Source organism: Rhea pennata, chromosome 6, assembly GCF_028389875.1.
Source record: "Rhea pennata isolate bPtePen1 chromosome 6, bPtePen1.pri, whole genome shotgun sequence".
In the NCBI taxonomy this organism is placed as follows: domain Eukaryota; kingdom Metazoa; phylum Chordata; class Aves; order Rheiformes; family Rheidae; genus Rhea; species Rhea pennata.
Window position 1 is genome coordinate 6010592 of NC_084668.1, and position 20703 is coordinate 6031294.

General features: G+C 33.7%; 1 protein-coding gene across 1 annotated transcript in view; it reads left to right on the forward strand.

The window, feature by feature from the left end:
• Positions 1 to 20703, forward strand: part of LRP1B (LDL receptor related protein 1B) — a 339912-nt gene that overhangs the window by 154258 nt on the left and 164951 nt on the right. Inside the window, exons 33-38 of the mRNA XM_062578228.1 lie at positions 9277 to 9411; positions 9854 to 9983; positions 14684 to 14810; positions 14962 to 15113; positions 15406 to 15530; positions 18671 to 19042. Of these exons, the coding sequence (XP_062434212.1) occupies positions 9277 to 9411; positions 9854 to 9983; positions 14684 to 14810; positions 14962 to 15113; positions 15406 to 15530; positions 18671 to 19042 (1041 nt within the window). The remainder of the gene's footprint in view (positions 1 to 9276; positions 9412 to 9853; positions 9984 to 14683; positions 14811 to 14961; positions 15114 to 15405; positions 15531 to 18670; positions 19043 to 20703) is intronic.

A 20703-nucleotide genomic window follows, 5' to 3' on the forward strand; every position in this document is an offset into this window, starting at 1 on the left:
AGAACATCTTGGTTTAATGTGGAATTATATTACTTATAGTAAACAAAAACATTTATTATATATATGTAAAACAGTAACATTTATTATATCTATATAAATCATACTAGCAGCAACATCTGCTGGCTGTTTTTCAGTGGACATATCACTCGGAACATGAGTAGGAAATTGGAGCTTTCAGAGAAAATGGTCATAGATCTATAGAAAAGTAGGCTTCATTATTCCTTTTTCATTGAAAATAGATTGTTCCTTTCATGACATTTTTCCTCTGAATGTTCTTGGTTACGTAGATTGTACCTAGCAGGTGGGTTGAAGAAGTGACAGGAATAGTCTTCTTGTCTAGTAAAGCTCAGCAACTTCAATGAACCAACTGTACAATGCAGTTCTATAGCTGTATCTTCCTCTCAGAAGCATATGTTGTAATGGTCTGAAGAACATGCATTTCTATCTTAGGTACCCTACATACATTTCTAGTGCAGTGTATAAATATGAGACAATTTTTGGTTTAGATAGCCTGAAAATTTTCCTATAGAATTAAGGATTTTCTGCTTTGCATACACATGAAAGAAGCTGAAAAGAAGTCAGTATCAGGTCCTAAAAACTAGTTGAATGCATCTTCCACTGATACTGGGAGGTATCTGAATAGCTTCAAAACTATTGGGAATTTATGATTTGTTTACAGATAGTAAGAAATCTGTGGCTGAGTAGTAACCTGAAAACATCCCACAAGGGGATTTTGCCCTCTGTATTTTAGCATATTTAATGTTTGACCATTCTTTCCTTCTCAACTGATTTTACTCTGAGCTTTTGTTCCCAGTGAGTTTACAAAATAGGAGTTTAGAAATAGCATTTTAGGTGGTCTACATTATAGAAGAATAGACATTAGTCTCCTAAAATACAGATATTTTGTCACACTCCATCATTTGTCATTTTGAAATAAATTCTCGCTGGGAATTCAGCATTGAGAGATCGTGAGTTTTTTACTTAAGTATATGTTAGTATATGTCGTCATATTTAAAACAGACCTTGTTCTGCTTGTTCTGTTTGATTCTGTCATGTAAATATTGCTGAAGTTCTTTTTAAAACAGGTGAGAAATGAAACATATTACTGTGCTCTCAGTCCTGCCAGCTTTTTTCACTGATACTCGTTTACGCCTATTCTGCCTCGCAAACTTACAAGTTCACTTAACATTTCATAGTGCCTTCCTAGGTGTATATTTTGCTTTTGAGACAGAGGTAGCTAATGTTCAGAGCTTTTGTTATACAGTAATTAGGTCAGTTATGAAGTTCATTTAAAAGTTAATATGTTTATACAAATACCTAAGATGAGAAGGTCTGTGATACAGCTGATTTCACCTCTCTGTGGAAAATACAATATAATAGAGAAGTGGTAGCTCTACAAGTTCTTTACTGACAGTACCAAGATAATGTAATTGAGTTTTCTGGGGATATACCACCTTTTATTTTGGAGAGCTGTATTCAGACTTCACTAAACAATATCAGATTAATACTTTGGAATAAAAAGATACATATGCTAGTGTTTTTGGCTTTTTGGAAAAATGGGAGCTGAAGAAAAAATAAATTCAGTTACAGGGCAGAAAACGTGGATACAATTGACAGTGACAAATGTATTGCTGAACATTAACATAAATCTTCTATAGCAGTGAAATCACAAGGGGATGCTGTATCATAATAAGTTGAAGTAGAGCCTTCTGTTGCATTTCAGCTTAAAACCCAATTATCTTTCTCATTTTGGTATTTACCTTGAATTTTCTGAATTCGTTTCTAAAACCATTGTTCATAAAATGCAATTCAGAAAGCAATGAGGTGCAATCTGAAATCGTCTCCACTTTTTATATTCTTTCTTTTTTTGGTTTTTTGAGTTTTTTTTTTTTTTTTTTTTTTAGTAACTATAGTTTGCTTTTCATTCTTAAATACGAAATGTTTCCTAATTCTATTCTGCTCTCACGAAAGGTTAGGTACAGAAAGTGTCTAAAATACATTAGCATGTGTCATTTGATAGATCAGAGTTACATTAGTATTTTTTGCAGATGTGAAAGGGACTAGAACAGCAATATAAAGCCACTTTTCTTCTCCTTTGAGATACTGATATTTCTGAATTCTCATTAAAGCAATAAAAGGATAGTTTTGACTTTTGAATTTTCTTAAGAGATTGATGGGGAGCGGAGGTTGCATGTTTATTTAAGACATATGTTTATAAACCTAAGTGTGATCCTAATCTCTTTTGTTTCTATATTGCTAAAGACTTTGGAATTGATTCTGCCCCACTGCCAAAGATGGCTTCTTCATATGTTAGAGAAATGCTCATTGTGTTTTCCTTTCGACGTTGGTTCAGGAAGCTAACCGTACTTTTTTACCTTAGTACCTGGTTTGCATTTGTTGCAATAATTATTTCACATATTGGGAGAGATTCTGTGCTCACAGTTGGTCTAATTGGAGGAGAATGTGAATGATGGACAATTACTTAGAGGCTCTTTGAGATATGAAGGACAGTCTATTGAAGAAGTGAGAACAATATGGTTATTTGCAAAACCGTATTCTTCAAGTTGATGGGTAGAACTGTGTCTCCAGGAAAGCGATCATGTTGATTGGGAGAATCTGTCCCACCTCCTGCCAATTTGGAGGGTACATATTGCCTAAAGAGTAATAACATTTCTGCCTCTTTAAAGGAGTTGCCTGTACAACAAGACTCTGAAGAGTCTCCATAAAGATGCAATAACAGTGAGAGTTTTTGATAGTTTTGCCAGAATGCAATGTTATTGTTGAGCCCCTTTCACTTCTGCAATAGTTGATTTCAGAAAGGGATTAAAGGAAAAGATCTGCAAGATTTTACCTCTGATAAGAGTGGGGTCTTTCCAATCCTTCACTGAGTTTTACTGAATGTAGTGAGAGCTGGGAACCCAGAGCCGTTATCACGTATTTTTCCACACGTTTGTCACAATTTCTTGTCCCTCTTACACATGCTGTCGTTCTGCCTCCAGGCCTTTGTGTCTGCTTTGTATGTACAGGTTTTGGCAGGTGAAAGAACAATAATTTTTACTCCTTTAGTTAAAATAAGCATTGTAAACTTTTACAGACTAAGCTGGTAAGGCCTAGCAAAAGGGGAACTAGTAGACTGTATGTCAAATCTTGAGTAACAGGATTTTATTGGCAAAATACATTAACTGGAATTCATCGGTGTTTGCTGATAAGCTGCCTGAGAACTGTAGGAGTCAGTGGGAGGCCGTTGTTTTAAAGCCCAGCACTCAGCAAAATGCTTTTAGAAGCTGCATGAAGTTATTGATGTTTTCCATTTCATGGTAACTGCCATGTCCAGGTATTCTTTTCACTTCAGATGCCAGCAATCTTTAAATAGGCATTGAAGGCTTCAAATCGAGTGTGGGTCATCTTTTTGTCTGAAACGAGAGCTGACTTCAGAGACCAGATGCTGAATGGAATTTTCATTTCCATTCTGTTGATTACAAATATCTTTCAATATTTTGGAAAATAAAATAGGTTTATACCATTATTATATTAAAGTACTGCCTGACTGAGACAGCACTGACCCAGGCCTGTGCAGTGTCTTACTAGGCTTGCAGTGTTCATTTTTGCAAGTTGGACAGACTCTGTAACAAAATAAAGGCAGTTGCTTTATGCGAGTTCCCATTAGCAATGTTCTGCATAGCATACGTCTTCAGTGGTCGAATCCCACTGAGAATGTTATGTTCTATTGGGACACAGAGTATTTCGATTATTAGCAGAAAGGAGCCCATAAAAACTGCTGTCTCATAAACTAAGCAAGCAATGTCGTTTGGATCACACCATCTGTGTCCAAATGCAATCTGAAACTCGACAAATTTTGTAGTACTAGCTATATTTGAAACCCACAGGGATCTTTATTGTTTAGTAAAGTTAATTTAGTGATACAGTCACACTGTACAGCACTGTGACAGCACTGTTTACAGCACTGTCTGCTCTCTGCACTGTCTCTCACTTTTGTTTATATTAAGGACCTACAAATCAAAAAAAACCCCTCTGAAATAAATGTTTAGCAAATAGTGAATGAAAAGCTTGGCATTGCTGTAAATAAAAGCCTTTATCAGTACTTCAGAAAAAGAATCTTTGCCTTTGATCATCTTTGAACAATTATATCAAAATCTCGAATGTATGTTATCATTATGTTTAATGAAAATTTAATTCAGCAAGGCAAGTGAGACACATAGTTACACAATAAGGGCACGTTTACATGTGTTTACTTAGGTTTAATTTCAGTGTACTAGTGTACAGTGTACTAGAGATTTGACTGTGTTAGATTCAAAGTACTTGTGAATTGTATTTGTTTCTGATATTTTGTAAAATGCAAATGAATGCCTGGTACAAATGAATAGCTGGTCATTCTTCTAGAATGATAAATCCCTGACAACAAGAGAATTGTATATAAGTAATGTATGCAGTCTTGAAAAATGTTTATTTTAAAACAATTTATTCTTTATTAATTAATCAAGTGCTACTAACATTTATGTTAGTGATATATATGTAAAATACACTGTTATATATAATTCATATAAAGCTAATGAAAGTTGTATACCAATAATTTTAACAGTATCACATGTCTGAGATGGTGTGTCTATTTTGAAGAACTGTGCATTAGGAAAGTGGCGTGGAAGAAAGGACGAAAAGTACTGTCAGTTGCAAAATTGAAATATTTGAATAGAATATTTATTCTTCATGGACTACATACTCATCCTGCTCATCACTTTTAGTGATACTTTCTAGAAGCAGGTGCTTTATGAATTTCCACTTCCAATACTGATCAGACTTTTTCATCTCTTTCTAAGTATGTTATTAGAAAGAGACTTTTTGTTTGGTCTCTGAGCTTCTCAGCTGTTTTTTCTAAAGCACTAATTCCTAGACTTCTTGGAACAATGGTCAGTTTTTAATCCTGTTAATTTTTCATGGACTATTAGGCAGATTTATTACTTTTACTTGTCACTGAAAGGACTATAAAGATGGTATCAATGAAATATTGTTTAGTAGAGTTTTGAGAATACATTGCCAGATTTATTACTTGTCGTTGAAAGGACCATAAAGATGGTATCAATGAAGTATTGTTTAGTAGAGTTTTGAGAATACATTGCCAGATTGGGAATATACTTGAAATGTCTTTTATACCCATTTCTTCTGGCTTCAGTTACTTGGTTCTTCCTATTCTCTGTTGAATAAATATCTTGTCTGTTAAACTTGAAATAAGTTTGAAGGTGCAGCCAATAGCGAAGAGAAGGAACAAGCAGTCAGAGTACATTTGAAGCTAGGAGCTGGTAGATCATGAGGTGGAATTTGAAGAAATAAAATGCATCTTCATGACTGAAAAAGTCTTAAAGGAAGAAAAGGGAAACAGCACTGTGAAGGACTCGGTGTACAGCAGTTGTTTATTATCTTGAGAAACCCAAAGCTAATCAGTCACTTATCAGATAAAAGGGTTGTAGAGGGAATGTATGATGATGCTACTGCTATCAATCATAATAAACTGAGTTTGTCCAGAGAGCTAGATTTGACAAGATAATGATAGACAGTTTCTTTGAAGCTTTTGGCCCCTACAGGAAAAATGATGGAGGAATATCCCTTTATCTGTTGCTTCTCAATCTGCTGTTTCACAGTTACATTGCCCATTGTCTAATGTCCTGCTCTGCTAATCATTGTCCATTTCATGGATGAGACGGAGAGATACTGAAGCAGGTTTTCCTGTATGATTTATTGTAGCATGGAGATGCATGAACTTCTGTGTTCAGAAATGAACACAGTTCAAATACTCAAGGACAAGTATATATGATGTGAAGAATGTAGAGGCAAGAGCATGATCATCACCTGGAAGAGAGGCTGGCTGTTCGGAACAGATCACTGTTTGGGAGGATCTCAGCAGCTTTCATCTGTAAATCTGAGCATTCTGGTCATTACCTTGTTTTTCCACCCTTTGTCCTTGATTTGATTTATCTTGAGGAAGACAGTGTGAACAACGAAAGTGTAACTTCCAGAAAGATATAGCAATAACCTTGCACCAAAACAATTATCGTCAGCATTTGAGCTCACAGGTGAATTGCCTGAGACCTCCCAGGACAGTGATACATCTTAAAAAACTTCTCTCCTTCAGGTGAACTTTTTAATGATTCCTGCAATGCTTCTCCCATCTTCCACACCATGCATACTTTCCCTTTATATTTAATATTTTTGCATTTCTAAAGGCCCTACATATATGCCCCTCTGTTAAATTAACTGCTTCACTGTTTTTTGTGTTACTAACTTCTGTATTTTTCAGGAATGTATCTTCGACAGTTCATGGGATATGCCTGTATTGCACAAGTTAACATTAACTTCAGTTGCCAGTTTCCATTTTATTCATGAATTAGGGTGAAAAAAAAAAAGAGAAGATTTTTCTTAGATAAACATGCAGTTTTGGAGGGAATAGAAGTGGTCTGGTTTCAGTTTTGGATTCATATATCCCATTCCTGAATCAAATACCATGTACAGCATAAATCTGGTTTTAAAACAGGGAGGAATACCTCAACTAAATATTAATCAGCTCATCTCTATTACAGGTACAATACATTGTACGTATATTGCTCCAAGATACAAATACAACTTAAAGTAAACAACTTTTGATCCACATATATCAATATAGAAAAAGATTTCTGTACTTTGAGTGTGTAAGGAAAGGTTTTGCTCAGCCCATCTTTTCTGAGCTTTGATGCTTTCTTTGATGTTCTCAGTTTTTGAGAACCTATGGGAGTAAAATTTCTGACAATTAGAAACTTCTTTCTGAAATTAAGTCTCACGAGTTTTTATATTCTGTTCTTTTGCTCCAGTTAATGTGTCGGTATAGTTTGTGTAGCATAAGGTATTTAATTCCATTTTAAATGTGAAGATGCATTAACTATTCTTTTGACAATTTTTCTTTTTATGCTAGAGGTATTATTTCCTCTGACACAGTAAATATGACTTGAGTTTCCTTGATTAGTTCCAGTTCCAAAATGACTGGCATAATTTACTTTTCCAAAACAAGTGCTTTCTGCTTAGAAATTCTGCTCATTTTACTGGAATACTACCAACTAAATAAAAATGAACTCTTACTGATTTTGAAATCATATTCCCCCCAACTTAAAATGTCTTTAAAAGTGTTTTCTTTTACTATAGGGAACTATTTTTATAGCTTTGGTTTTGTGTCTATACATGTCTATGGTTTTCTGTCTTCAGCCTCCTTTTGGCCTGTGTGTGTAACTATTAGTTACTTTCTACCTGTTTATATTCAGGCCAGGCATATTGTGTATTAAGGAAAAATAACAGACATACATCTTGTCTTTAATAAAAGAAACTTAAGATTTCACAAAATACTGCATTTTATAGAAAGTAAATGAGTGTTTTAGAAATTCCTTCAGTGGTTGCTATGAATAATGATATATTTTAAATAGAAATACAATTTTAATGGTATTTTTAGTGAAATTATCTCTTTAGCATGTAGTTATCTGGTCACCCATCCGCGTAATTCAATTGTTTGCATTTTTGGATCACTGAAAAATATTATTTTAAAAAATAGTTATTTGGGTCTTTACTGCAAAATCAGTTGAGTTATACCCATCAACATGAAACCACAAAGATCTCTGTCTTCTCATAACTGAGTTTCTTAGCTGTACTTCTGTCAGGTGGGTTGATACTCATGTGGCTTCCTGTAAAATGGTTGTAATGTGAATACAAACTGGTTTATTTTTATAAAGGTGAATTAAACTAGAATAGTAAAGACGTAAATTTCTCTAGTAGAATATTTTGTCCAGTTGGTAAACCTAATAGAAACATGCCTTTTTATTATTAACAACATACTTTCAGTGGGGTTAGACTTCATAAAAGGCACTTCTATATAATTCTGTGTATCTTACATTCCACTGAAGAGCATTTGGTATGTGTGTACAGAATCGCACATACTAATACCTTAGTGTTGAACATATGTGCAGTTAGTATTAAGAACTGTGTAGTTTTCATACTTATTTGGAATAATTAGAAAAATACATGGCTCCAGTATGCAATTTTCTATCTATTTGTTGTGGATATGTGAAGTCAGAATTTGTCATTTGCCATACAATGGTATGTTATTTCCAAATATCATTTACCAAAAACTATTTTGAAAGAGGTGGTTTGACCAGGGTTGTTAAACATACTATACTGTTTTGGAATTGACCATTATCTGTGTTAATTTTGCTTTTTCTTTCGTTATTTCATACACAAGTTTATGAAATTAGTAGCAGATACTTACAGTATGAAAAAATAAAGAAGGAACAGATATTATCTATTTCCGTCAGCTACCATCTTTCCTGGAGAAAATAGCTCATTCTAGAGGTCTGTCCTCAGTTTCCACTTGGAAACCAGAATGTCGCTGTGGATGGCCGCGTGGCTGCGTTGTCAGAGCTCTGAGCAAACAAGGGAAATGAAGAGAATTTTGCCTTAAAAATGGCATCACCTTGTTTGACCGTTCTCTTTACCAGTGTTACTTCTCTCACACTATGGCAATAGAAGGGAATGTATGTCTGTGCTTTGGCTACTCCAAAGTCACGGTCTGGCTAATTAGTTTAAATGGCCAGTGAAGGTGGGTTTGCACTCTCATGCTACATGGTGTTCCCTCTACCCTTCCTTAAGGGATAATTGCCTGCAGCAGAGGGCAAGGAAGATGGCTGGAAATGCCTTAAAGCACCAAGCAAGACTCTTAGTGAAACCTTGTCAGAACATGTAAAAGAAAAGATGAATTGTGAAGGGTGCACATTTTTTAAGCTTGTATCATTATATCACTCTTAAATTTCACACTATTTTTTGTACTGGTTTGCTTTCTGTAGTGCCAAAATTTATAATGATTACCAAAGAAAATGATTGTATAGGTAGCTTTACACTGTACCTTGTTCAGAGCTCTAAATCTTTTTCAAATAGTGACTAATAAAAGAAACAAGTAGTCATCTGTCGCATTGGATAATGTAATGGTGATATTGTCTTATTTTAAATAGAGGTAGCAAATTCCATCTGTTGTCTATAAACCAGTCAGGAGAAAACCTAATACTCTAAATTAATTATTTTTAAACTAAAAGAGGAAAAAAATAAAGAATTGAAAATGGTACTCTTGATACTATCCTTCTGTTAGTTCTGTAGTATATTAATACAGTCTTAATCGGCAGTTTTTACAGTTGTTAATGTAGACACTTGGACCAAAGTAACTGAATCAAAAAACCCTTGCTATGTATTTCATAGGAAATGATACAATCTATTGGACAGACATGGGCTTCAACAAAATTAGCAGATCTAAACGTGACCAAACATGGAAAGAAGATATTGTTACCAATGGTTTGGGAAGAGTTGAAGGCATTGCAGTGGATTGGATAGCAGGTAGGTCATTATCTTTTTCAGGAATTACCATGTTTTGTGACAGTACAGTCTTTGATTTCCAGCCCTAGGCTAAATAGTTTTGTTTGCTTTCAGCTCTAATTTCTAATATTCCAAATGTCTAGATACTTTTCTTTAAGGATATCCACACTATTTTTTGTAAATTTACTACCAACAACAACAAAAAAATGTTTAAATGTCTTGGACACTTTCTTTCTTAGACGGATGGTTGCAACTTTGACGAACCACAAATATAGATATATACTTTAAAGCAGAAGCCAAAATAGGACTAGAAATTGCAGATACAAGATATGTATAATTTAAAATACATCGATTGCTTTCTGGTCTAACTTACACCCTTAAGATATAAACGCTTTCCAGGTAGCGTTTTCTTTTCTTTTCTTTTTTCTTTCTTTTTCCAATAACTTTGTGGTATTTTTCCTAGGTAACATATATTGGACAGACCATGGCTTCAACTTAATTGAAGTTGCCCGGCTCAACGGCTCATTCCGATATGTAATTATATCCCAGGGCTTGGACCAGCCAAGATCTATTGCAGTACACCCAGAAAAAGGGTAACATGACTGTTGCTAATTGCATTGCTTCTAAAGTCTGCATGATAGCACTGAAGCTTTTAAAGAAATTGAGGCATTCGTTTTAATAAACAAGCATTTAATAAACCCTGAAAGGATATTGGAAAGTATTTTCCTGAAACTTAACATAGTTTGAAGAAAATGTTATTCTTTTCATATGTTGAGATCCTTTCATGAGTCTGTATCTACTTGAAATGCTGTGTTCTCTTTGCACAACTGTTTTCATTTTCTGAGGCAAATTAGACATCACTTAGAAGCATGCTTCAATCTGTTGAGTACTACTTACGTGTCCACCAAAGCCAAGGTAGGCAAGCTAGCAAATGAAAACTTGAGTGTGGTGATTAAATAGTAGAACAATGTAATCCTTGATGGTCATGAATTCAAATATTGTGTAATATCCCACTACAACAACCAGAAGATTTTTAGGGTAGCTGAAACTATTTTAGATGAGGCATATAGATTAAAAAAGAAAAAAAACAGGTTGTCATCATAAAATCAGGTCTGTCTTCATCCATCTGTTTGACAAGACAAGAGCAAGGACTAGACGCAGCATAACAGGAATAGAGGATGTTCTGTCCCCTTCCAGCTACAAACTATTGTTAGCAGAAGCGTAAGTAAAACAGAAGTAGTAAATTGGGGAAGACTTCCCATCTTTTGTCACTGAGAAATATGAAACAGCCTTCCTGAGGAAAATGTGTATAAACAATATCTGGTGCGCTTAGCTGCTACACTACCATGCTAAAAGAAAGCCACATTGTGTTTACTGAAGTCTTAAAGAAATGTTTAAGTAGGCACATGCCCACAGAGCCAAAGACTCTCTGGGTTATTTTCCCCAGATTCAATCAAGTGAATATCTCAGTATCTTCAGGAAAAGGAATCCTCAGGCCTGGTAGTGAGCAATACTTCTGACTTCTCAGTAAGGCTAAATTGGTACCAGTCATGCAAAGAGTCATTTGAATTTTGCCACACTTTCTTTTATTAGACCATAAATATAGTGATCTATGTATTCTCCAGACTAGTGAATGTATTTAAGAATGAAGGTGAAAGCAGTAACTGTTTTCATTTTCTGCATAATAGCCCTTGCCACAAATCAGTACAGCTATGTTCGTATAACACAACTGGTTGCCTGGCAGTACGTGCTAATAGTTTAGGAGTGATCCTGTTCTCTGGAGTAGATAACCACTCAGGATCTGGCTAAAATATTTTTAATATTTTTGTCTTTAGTGTGTCTCTTCTGGAATAATGCTGTTTATTTTGATTTTTATTTTCTGACATTGTTTATTTAAAAAAAAAAGGACCTTGCAGTAAAGTAAATGGAAGTCTGGTGAAAATCTCAGTAGAAGGGTAGATCAAACCTTTTCAGGATAATGATTCATTTACAGTGTGGTTTTCCTCAACATGTATATAATGTTGTTGCTGTACCTTTATACGTATACACATAGTTTTCACATGTTACTTAAATCAAAAGAAAGAAAAAGCCCAAGTGAAACTTATGTGTAAGAGATGAACCTTAGATACTTTTAATGCTTAGATATTAATAAGGCTTATATAAATAGAACCCATTACTTTCAACTGAAGCTAGAAATGGGCAAAAAAGTAACCAACCATACTGCAGTATTTGGAGAGAATACCTGGACTGCAGCTGAGATCCAGCATTTGGCATTTTCTGTGGAGAAGGGTAAACTCAGAGCTCTTGAAATAGATGAAGTAGATGACATAATAGCTAACAATATTAAGATTCATTATTAGGAGGGAGGAAACAATTCCTCTGTTTACATTAATTCGTCCTTAAAGATGCCGTTGAGTTGTTGTCTGAAGTCTTAAATTCAGATAATCTAATGCCATTACCACAAAGCAGCTAATAATAAAATGTGGTTAAAATAGAGAAGAATTGATGGATAATGTAGCAATGAATTCAGTTGTAAACCATTGTAAAACATCCTTTAGGTGTAGGTTTCAGATGTGTTCAGAATGTTTAAGAGAAGTTAGGAGAATGAGAGGACCACAAGTTAGTAATTATTTCCCTGTCTAGTAGAAGGATATATCTTCTGTGAAGGTAGGGAAGATTCATCTCTGCGTTTTTTAATTTTTTTTAATACTGTACCACAAAACTATCTCTTGAGAAAACTCCAATCCACAAATTAAAATTTATACAAAAATTTAGGATATCTTTTGCTAGCAAAGTAATGGGATATCTTTCTGTGGAGAGGTATGGGTCTTCTTACCCTCTGCATTATTGTTGTATCTCTTCCCTTACCAGACAAAACTTTCAAAGATGTCCTTTCCCCCCAAACTTCCATCTTCATTGCTGTTGAAACTTGACTTGGCAGCTGTAGGAATGGAGAGGAAAATAGCAGTAATTAAATGTTCATTAATCCTGCCAGTCATACCAAGATATAAAGCAGCCAGCATTCAGATGGTTGATAACATTATTTATATTACTAAGGAAAAAGTTAAGAAAGTATAGCCCTACAAAGGAGTATCTTCTCCCTCATCACATTATAATAAGTCATATAATATACAATTGACTGTCTTTTTTCTTTCTTTCTTTCTTTTGGGGGATGGAGTGTGAAATGGTATGATAATTTTGGATTGGAATATTGTGTTTATTTCATACTGAAATATATCTTAGACTATGAAGATCTGTCTTTCAGAAATATTTCAGAGATTTCCTGTGTTTGTTTATTTTATTTTAATTTAAATCCAGAATTACTTTTTCCATAATTTGTTTTGAAAGTTAATTCTAGGACAGCATCAAATTTCCATCATTTATATCTCTGTCTGCCATGTAAATTATGTATGGAATAGTTCCTCAAAAAATTGAGTCAGTTATTCCTAGCATTGCAGTTTATGTACCAAATGGATCAGGAGCTTCCTGCTAGCTAGAAAGGTCCAAGCAAGAAGTACTTTTGACAGTTTCTGGGACTATCTTGCAAGTTTTTCAGTACCAGCTTAATAGTTTATGTAAATTCATGTATCAATAGATATATTAACTTTAGTGCTCCAAGAATGTATTAAGTAACTTCCCTTTCCTTTTTAGCAGCTGTTCAGGATTCTATTGGGAGGGTGCTACATTCATTTAACTTGCTGGTTATGATTTTTAAATGTAACTATTTTTTTTCAAACAGTGACTAAATTAAGGGAAAGAATATTGAATGTTTAATTAAAGAAAATACTTGCCTTTCTGTAGTCAAAGCTGAGTTGAGCTCCTGTGTTTGGAAGGTGCCTTTGACTACATACGCGCATGCAAGTTCAGTTATGTATCAAGATGCTGCTTCTAATCTTTTGGTTAAAATTGTATTAAAACTTAAACAGTAATTCTTAATATCAAGCTAGTTGGCATAGATTATTTCAACATTTCTAAAACTTAAATATTTTTAATTTAGTTTATGTAGCAGTTAAATTTCCTAGTGTAAGATAAGTTTCATAGTTAGTATCCATATCACTATTTGCTTTGTCAATTTGAGGACAAACTCATTTTTAATATAGGCAAAAAAGTCGTACAATTACAGAGTGAATGAAAACTAGACATTGTTCTAGGACACGTTTCTTCTTCCCTTCAGTTGCTGCTGTCCTATTTTTTTCATTTCTTTTTATTCCATAGATCCCCAGTCATCCAATCCAATATAGCTAATTTAAACAGATTTCTACATAGTACAGTTAGTAATGCACAGAAGAGTTCTGCAGTCTTTGAAAACTAATACATACATTCCACATAGTATTGGGGATTTTATTCGTATGTTTTATTCACTTTACATAAAGTAAAATATATTACATTATTAACCTGTGTTTTGGTCTGTTCTTATGAATACTTGCTCTGGAAATGCTTCTCTTCATGCAGCAACACACTGCACTTGAATTAGGTTGTCTTAGAGGGAGATTTCTTGTTCAGAATGTATATATATATATGTATATTTATATGTATGTATATATATTTGTATGTATTTTTGAATATATTTTATATATAAAATATATAATATATAAATACAGATAATTACTTTTACTTGAAGCTATACCATAGTTTCCTGTTGGTAAGGAAGCGCCCTCTGTAGATTAACAGACCTCATTTGCCACACACAAAGCAACTGATTGAGAAGTAACAGGTAGGGGACAGAAGTTTGACCTCACCCCAAATTACTGATGTTACTCTGCCTGTAATTTTGGCAATGTATTCTTGGATAATTAAGATGTGAATGTTAGAGAGAGCAGGGGAAATAATTTCTTCCCATATAAAAATTACCATTCCGCATAGTGTAGCTTCCAGCTTAATATTTAAGTTATTTCTGAATTAGACATAAGTCTGCTGTATTATCAGAACATTTGTTAGTAGATATTTGATTTATTAGTTTGTATTTAAAGGAATTTTTTCTGATTGTTTTTATTCCCATAAACACAGTCATACTCAGATCTGTTCTCTAAGAATAGAATTGCTTATTGACCAAATCGCTGTAGTTTTAAGAATGACTTGATATATATCATTCGAAAAAATTAGTCTCAACAAAATGTTCTTTCCATCAAACAAATATTGCAGTACATTTAATCGCTAAAGATAATTTTAAAAGGCATGAGCCTATTTCATGTTAATCATACATTCATTTTGTTTCCAATTGAAGTTCAGGCTTGCACATTTTCAAATCTATTTTCATGATAAATTTTAATTGGTAATTTCTGCAACATTTTAGGTATTTATTTTGGACAGAGTGGGGACAGACTCCTTGCATAGGCAAGGCACACTTAGATGGGTCTGAGAAGGTTGTGCTTGTGAGCCTGGGGATTGCGTGGCCTAATGGGATTTCCATTGACTATGAGGTTAGTTCCTCTGCCTTCCAATATATATTAAGATGAACAGTATTTGTAATGTTTCATTAAAGAATATTGGTCTTTCACTTTGGTATAATCTTAATAGCTCTTATTAAAATAATTGTTCAAGACTGATGTTTCTTTTAAAATTAATCTTTAGGAAAATAAATTATATTGGTGTGATGCTCGTACTGACAAGATAGAAAGAATTGACCTTGAGAGTGGAGGAAATCGGGAGATTGTGCTGTCAGGGAGCAATGTGGATATGTTTTCAGTTGCAGTGTTTGGAGCTTACATCTACTGGTCTGACAGGTAATTTATTTTTCCATAAGTATTTGAGTCTCAAAATGTTATTTCAGTCCCAGGTGCTTCACCTTTGTAGGATTAGCCATTCCTTAGCAAGGTCACAGAATGGATCTCAGAAAACTATGCAATTTCCAAAGAAAAGGCATTTTTGATGCTCAGAGCTAAAACATCCAAGTGTCATAGATGAGAGTAGGTTTCTTCGCCTTCTCTTAGGGGAGCTCTCCACTGCCCTTCAGTCATTTGTTTGGTTTGAATTAGTTGAGGATTGTTGATCAGACATCTTCAACTTTTTTGGCAGAGCACATGCAAATGGCTCTATTAGAAGAGGCCACAAGAATGAGGCCACGGATGCTGTGACCATGAGGACTGGCCTTGGAATAAACCTGAAGGAAGTGAAAGTCTTTAATAGAGCACGAGAGAAAGGTTAGCTGTTCTTAAGGATGCTATTAATTGTTTTAATATCACCTGATACTATCTATGTATATTAGAGTATAAAGAAAGTAATTAATCACTGCTTTGTAGCAATAGATTCTATTATAGTTCCACTTTTTACTCTTGAAGGTGGGTTTTCTTTTTTAGTTTTAACTAAATTCATGTTATTGAAGAAAATATGTAGTGCCGTTTCTTCTAAAATATTTCTTGATACTTTAAAGGAGAAAATCCAAAAGCAAATTACTTACTGTCAATTCATTTTTTTTTAATAACAAAAGAACATACAAAAAGTCTTAGAAAAGATATGGCTGTGGAACTGTACTTTAAAGAGCAGTAATCTCAGATTTCGGTTGGAAAGCAAACCAGAATTTTGTTCCGCAGCTAGGAATTCCCAATCTCTGTGTCTCAAATATTTATTTTGTAAAATTCCTTGGCTTAGGGTCCTACCTTTTTCATGTGGAAAGCGACCTTGTAGATAGTCAAACTTCATTTGTGTTAATCTATTTTGCAAAGTGCCTAAGAAATTTTAACTTGGATCCTATACTCTTCCGATGTACAATATCAGTGGTTAAATTTTATTTTCAATTATCTGACTAAGAATAATCTTGCTTTTTGTTATCTTTTCTTCCTAAAGCTATAAAGCTGCTATTGAGGAGGCCTTGAAAGGCAAAAATGATTTTGTGAGAAAAGACAGATAGAAATGTTGTCACCATTGTGGAGAATATAAGACTTCTGTTGGCTTCAGTGAGCAAAATATGCTCAATGTGTTAGAAGTCTACCAAAAATTAGGATGATTTCGTCTGAACAAACTGTTCTCATGCAATCCAGACAAGATTTAATATATATCCAAAAAGAGAAAGAAACTGCTTCTGAAATACCATATATACTTTTTAATATAGACACACCTCTGCTGTTGGTAACATTCAAAAAGTGCTTTAATCACAGCATTATATATTTGAAGATCCTCTTTTTTTTTTTAGTGAATACACATTTTCCCAAGTACCTGTATGAAATATGAAGTGTAAAATAAATCTGCATTTTGAAAGAAGACATAATTAAAAATTGATAAGAAAAACACTCTATTTCCTTTTCTTTTCTCAAGGGAATTTTAAATGTTTCTGAAAAAATGACTTGGTGAACTGTATTGATTTTAATAAGAATTTCTGCATGTAATTTCACAGTTTTATGGGCATAGTATTTTGTGGTTTAAAAAATCTTCACACAACTTTATCTTTTCTTTTGACTGGGCTAGAAATAGTTAATGTCTGCTTGCTTGGAAGGGCTTTGTGTTATAGAATTAAGAAAAAAACAGAACAATTGGATAAAAATGCTTCTTTACATGTATTGATTTTTACTGATAGCTTTAAAGACTTGAGTGCTTTAGGAATAGGAGAAATGGTTATTGGGATTAAAAATCTTTTGATGCTAGTTTGAAAAACATAACTGAATGATTTTTAATACATTTTTCAAATTTTACTAGGCTACAAATGGTTAATGTCTTTGGGAGGGGCTGTCAGTGAGCCAGGAGGACAAAAGGGAAAAAACAGGTGAAAAATATTTTTGGAATGTTTTTATATCTCTCTAGTACTTTATTTTTTAAGTTTATTGAGCTAGAAATAGTTAAAGCTGTTTAAAAAAGAAACCAATGTAATTAGCTAGCTTCCTGATCTTCTGACATTGACAAAAACTTGTGCTGATTGACAAGTGATTAATCCTTTTTTTTTCAAACACCTGTTTTACCCTTTCTGATGAGCCAGTCCTGCAGTACAATTTGCAAGCAGATTGCTATCCTTCAGTGCTATCCTACATGTTCAAGGACATGCCCTGACTAAACTGTTTTTAGAACTGGCCATTTTTAAGGATCTTTGCAGTTGTTAAGCAGTGGAAGCATTGAAAATTTCAAATAGAGATTTTAAAAGCTTGAGAATCTTATTCATTTATTTTCCTTCCTCTTCTCAAACTCTCATCCTTCCAAACAGATATTAACTTTTCTAGCCTGATAAAACTTAAAAGAACCTTTAAAACAAACCATCAGCAAAAATGTATACAGTTAACTCTCCAAAAGGTTTTATATGACTGTGAGGAGCATTATTCATATAATCTTGCCTAGGAACACAAAATTCAACTTCTCTAATTTTAAGAGCAAATTAAGCCCTGCCTCCATCGCCATTTTTTTTTTCTTAGAAGTATTTTCGTCTTGAAATGTAGCAATTAGAAAATGCAAATATTCAACAGTATTTCAGATTGCTACATGCTACCTGAAAACTTTTATGGTCTTCTACCAGACAGCAGTCTGTTTAAAATGTTTTTGTCTCCTTCACTACGGAGAAAACTTCAGAAATGGGAAAATGACTATACTGAAAGGGCTGAATTGTTATATGGAAGGTGCTGTCAGAAACCAAACTAAATTATCAAAACCGACTATACTAGTATTTCATACAGAGTCCAAAAAGACAAAGGAAAATAGCTTCTAATTTTTGACAGTTACTGTAACTTTAAATGTTGCTTGTAATAAAAGTAGTTTAAGTCATTGGCATTACTAATCTGACAATGATTCTTTAATAGTTTGCATTTGTCACAAGTTTGTAAAGTCATATTTCAAAAGATACTAGAAAAATGTTAGGAAATATCTTTACATTAAGAAGAGGGAACTGGATCAGCACAGTTTTGTACCTATTAATGTATATGTTTCTATTTTGATTTACATTTTCTAAAAACAGTGGGGTAGACTACTGTATATTGAGTGTATCAAAATTTGAGTCTTTTTGCCAGTAACAGGTGTTTTAAAAAAAATCTTTCAAACCACTTGAAACAGCTCATAACAGTCTCTGAGTTTTCATCTGATTATGGAGGAGTAACCCAAATAAAATATCATTTTATACTTATAAAATATATACTCTTGTGAATTGGAAAGGACAAGAATTATATTTGTTCACAGATTGGATTCTTTAAAATTGGCTTTAGGTTTGGGTTAAAGTAATATTCTCTTTTGGCCTTTGTTTTACTTATGAACAAAGTTGAAATAGTTTAAGTGAAAATTAATGAAATATATAAAAAATGCATAAAAATATGTCCTAATTTAAGTTAATTAAGTGTAATATTATAAAAGCTAGATTTTTTTTTTCTTACAGGTACTAATGTTTGTGCCAAGAATAATGGTGGATGTCATCAACTTTGCCTCTATCGGGGCAATGCGCAGAGAACGTGTGCTTGTGCCCATGGCTATCTTGCAGAAGATGGAGTTACTTGCCTTAGACATGAAGGTTACCTATTGTACTCGGGAAGGACAATACTAAAAAGTATACATCTTTCAGATGAAACCAATTTAAATTCACCAGTGCGACCATATGAAAATCCAGAGTACTTCAAAAATGTAATAGCTCTCGCTTTTGACTACAGTCTGAAAGGAAGAGGTACTAACCGCATATTCTTTAGTGATGCACACTTCGGAAATATACAAGTAATTAAAGACAACTGGGCAGGCAGAAAAGTGCTGATTGAAAGTAAGTAAAGAATTTATTTCCCGAAACACTTGTTTTCTTTCGATAACCCTTACTAAATGAAAAGTTGATACACTTGGCTTTATAGAGTAAAAATGACAGTAAATTTTTACCACAGTTACTGTAATAGATCTCAGCGTGATACATTTAAACATTATCTTTTAGTATTAGAGGCTTAAAACAATTTGTTTTTAACAACCGTATAACATATGAAGCATATTCATTAAAAACAAAGGCAATAATGATAGTGCTTGATTGGTATTGCTGTGATTTTTAGGAGCTGTACTACCGAAACAAGATCTCATTGTACAATGCCTAGAAATGAAAGAAGTCCCCTTATGCAGTGAACTTACTGTTTGTTTATTTTTGTAGTTGGTAGAAGTATTGTAGGATACTGCAGCTTGATGCGACCACTTCCCAGGACTGGAATACTGGTATCCTAATCAGTGTATTAACTTGACTCATCTTTCCTGTAGTTGTTTCAAGACATGTGACTCCTGCCCAGTTATCATTACTGGAGACAAACTCCAGCTTATGCTATTGATTTGCTTAAGGGGAGGCTTACTTAGTAAGCATGTTACATTACTATGCCTTCATTCATCACACTGCTAGGGAGAGATGCCTGAGACCTAAGGTTTGTCTAGCACCTGAATGCTTGCAGCCTGACACTTCTGTCAAAGGGACTGACACCAATATCATCACCAAAGTCTTTGGGACAGGATACCCAACACATTTTGCAGCTGAGGCCTTGATCCCCCAGTAAAATTTTAGGAAGGTTTTACACTGAAACCTCCATCAACAGAGAGTAAAATAACTTTAATGCAAGGTATACTTGAAAATTAGGTTTATCATGGTACGATTAGAACAGAAGGAAAGTCTGAATATGAATGATGAGAAACCAGGTCTGAATAGTAAGCATGCAAAATCTACACTCTAAATTCTATATTCAAAAGATCTATGCTGCCTTTTCCTTCTTTGCTCTAATTTAATTGTTCTAAAATATGTAATAAACCTCATTCATCTGTAGTCAGTTGTTAGGTGCACCTATTTATTATGTTTCTTCTCTTCTTCGCTATTTTAGATTTCTATCAGGTTTTTCTGGGGCTACAGTTCATTTCAGTAGCCATTCTCCATGTCTGATGTGTTTTATCTTTTTTTTTCTTTTCTTTTTTCTTTTTTCTTTTTTTTTTTTTTTTTTTGGTATTGTGGATAACTTATTTCTTATGTTGCCTGTGACATTACTAAATTTAGCTATTTGTTGGAGTTAAACAATTTAATAATTTAATAACAAGAGTGAAGAAAGCAGGGAAAAACAGAAATATTTTAATGTAGAACATATTATACTTTGTTGCTTTTATAGGATTGGAAATGTTTTTAGAAAAGACCTGAATTAAATAATTGCAAACTAAGGAGACTTTATTCTACAACTTACACTGGATACGTGCATCATTACATCCCTCTGTGCTGTGGTTACTGGAAGGTATTCCCAGTCAAGATAATTGTTCACACTAATGATTGGAAAAGTGTATTTCACATATGGTACCAGGTCTTTCTTTATTTTGAGCTTTTATGTTTGTATGTTTTTGAGAAACTGATTATACCCACATTAAGGTATAGTAAAGACTAAATAAGCAATGTTGTGAGGATATTCTCATTACTGTCAA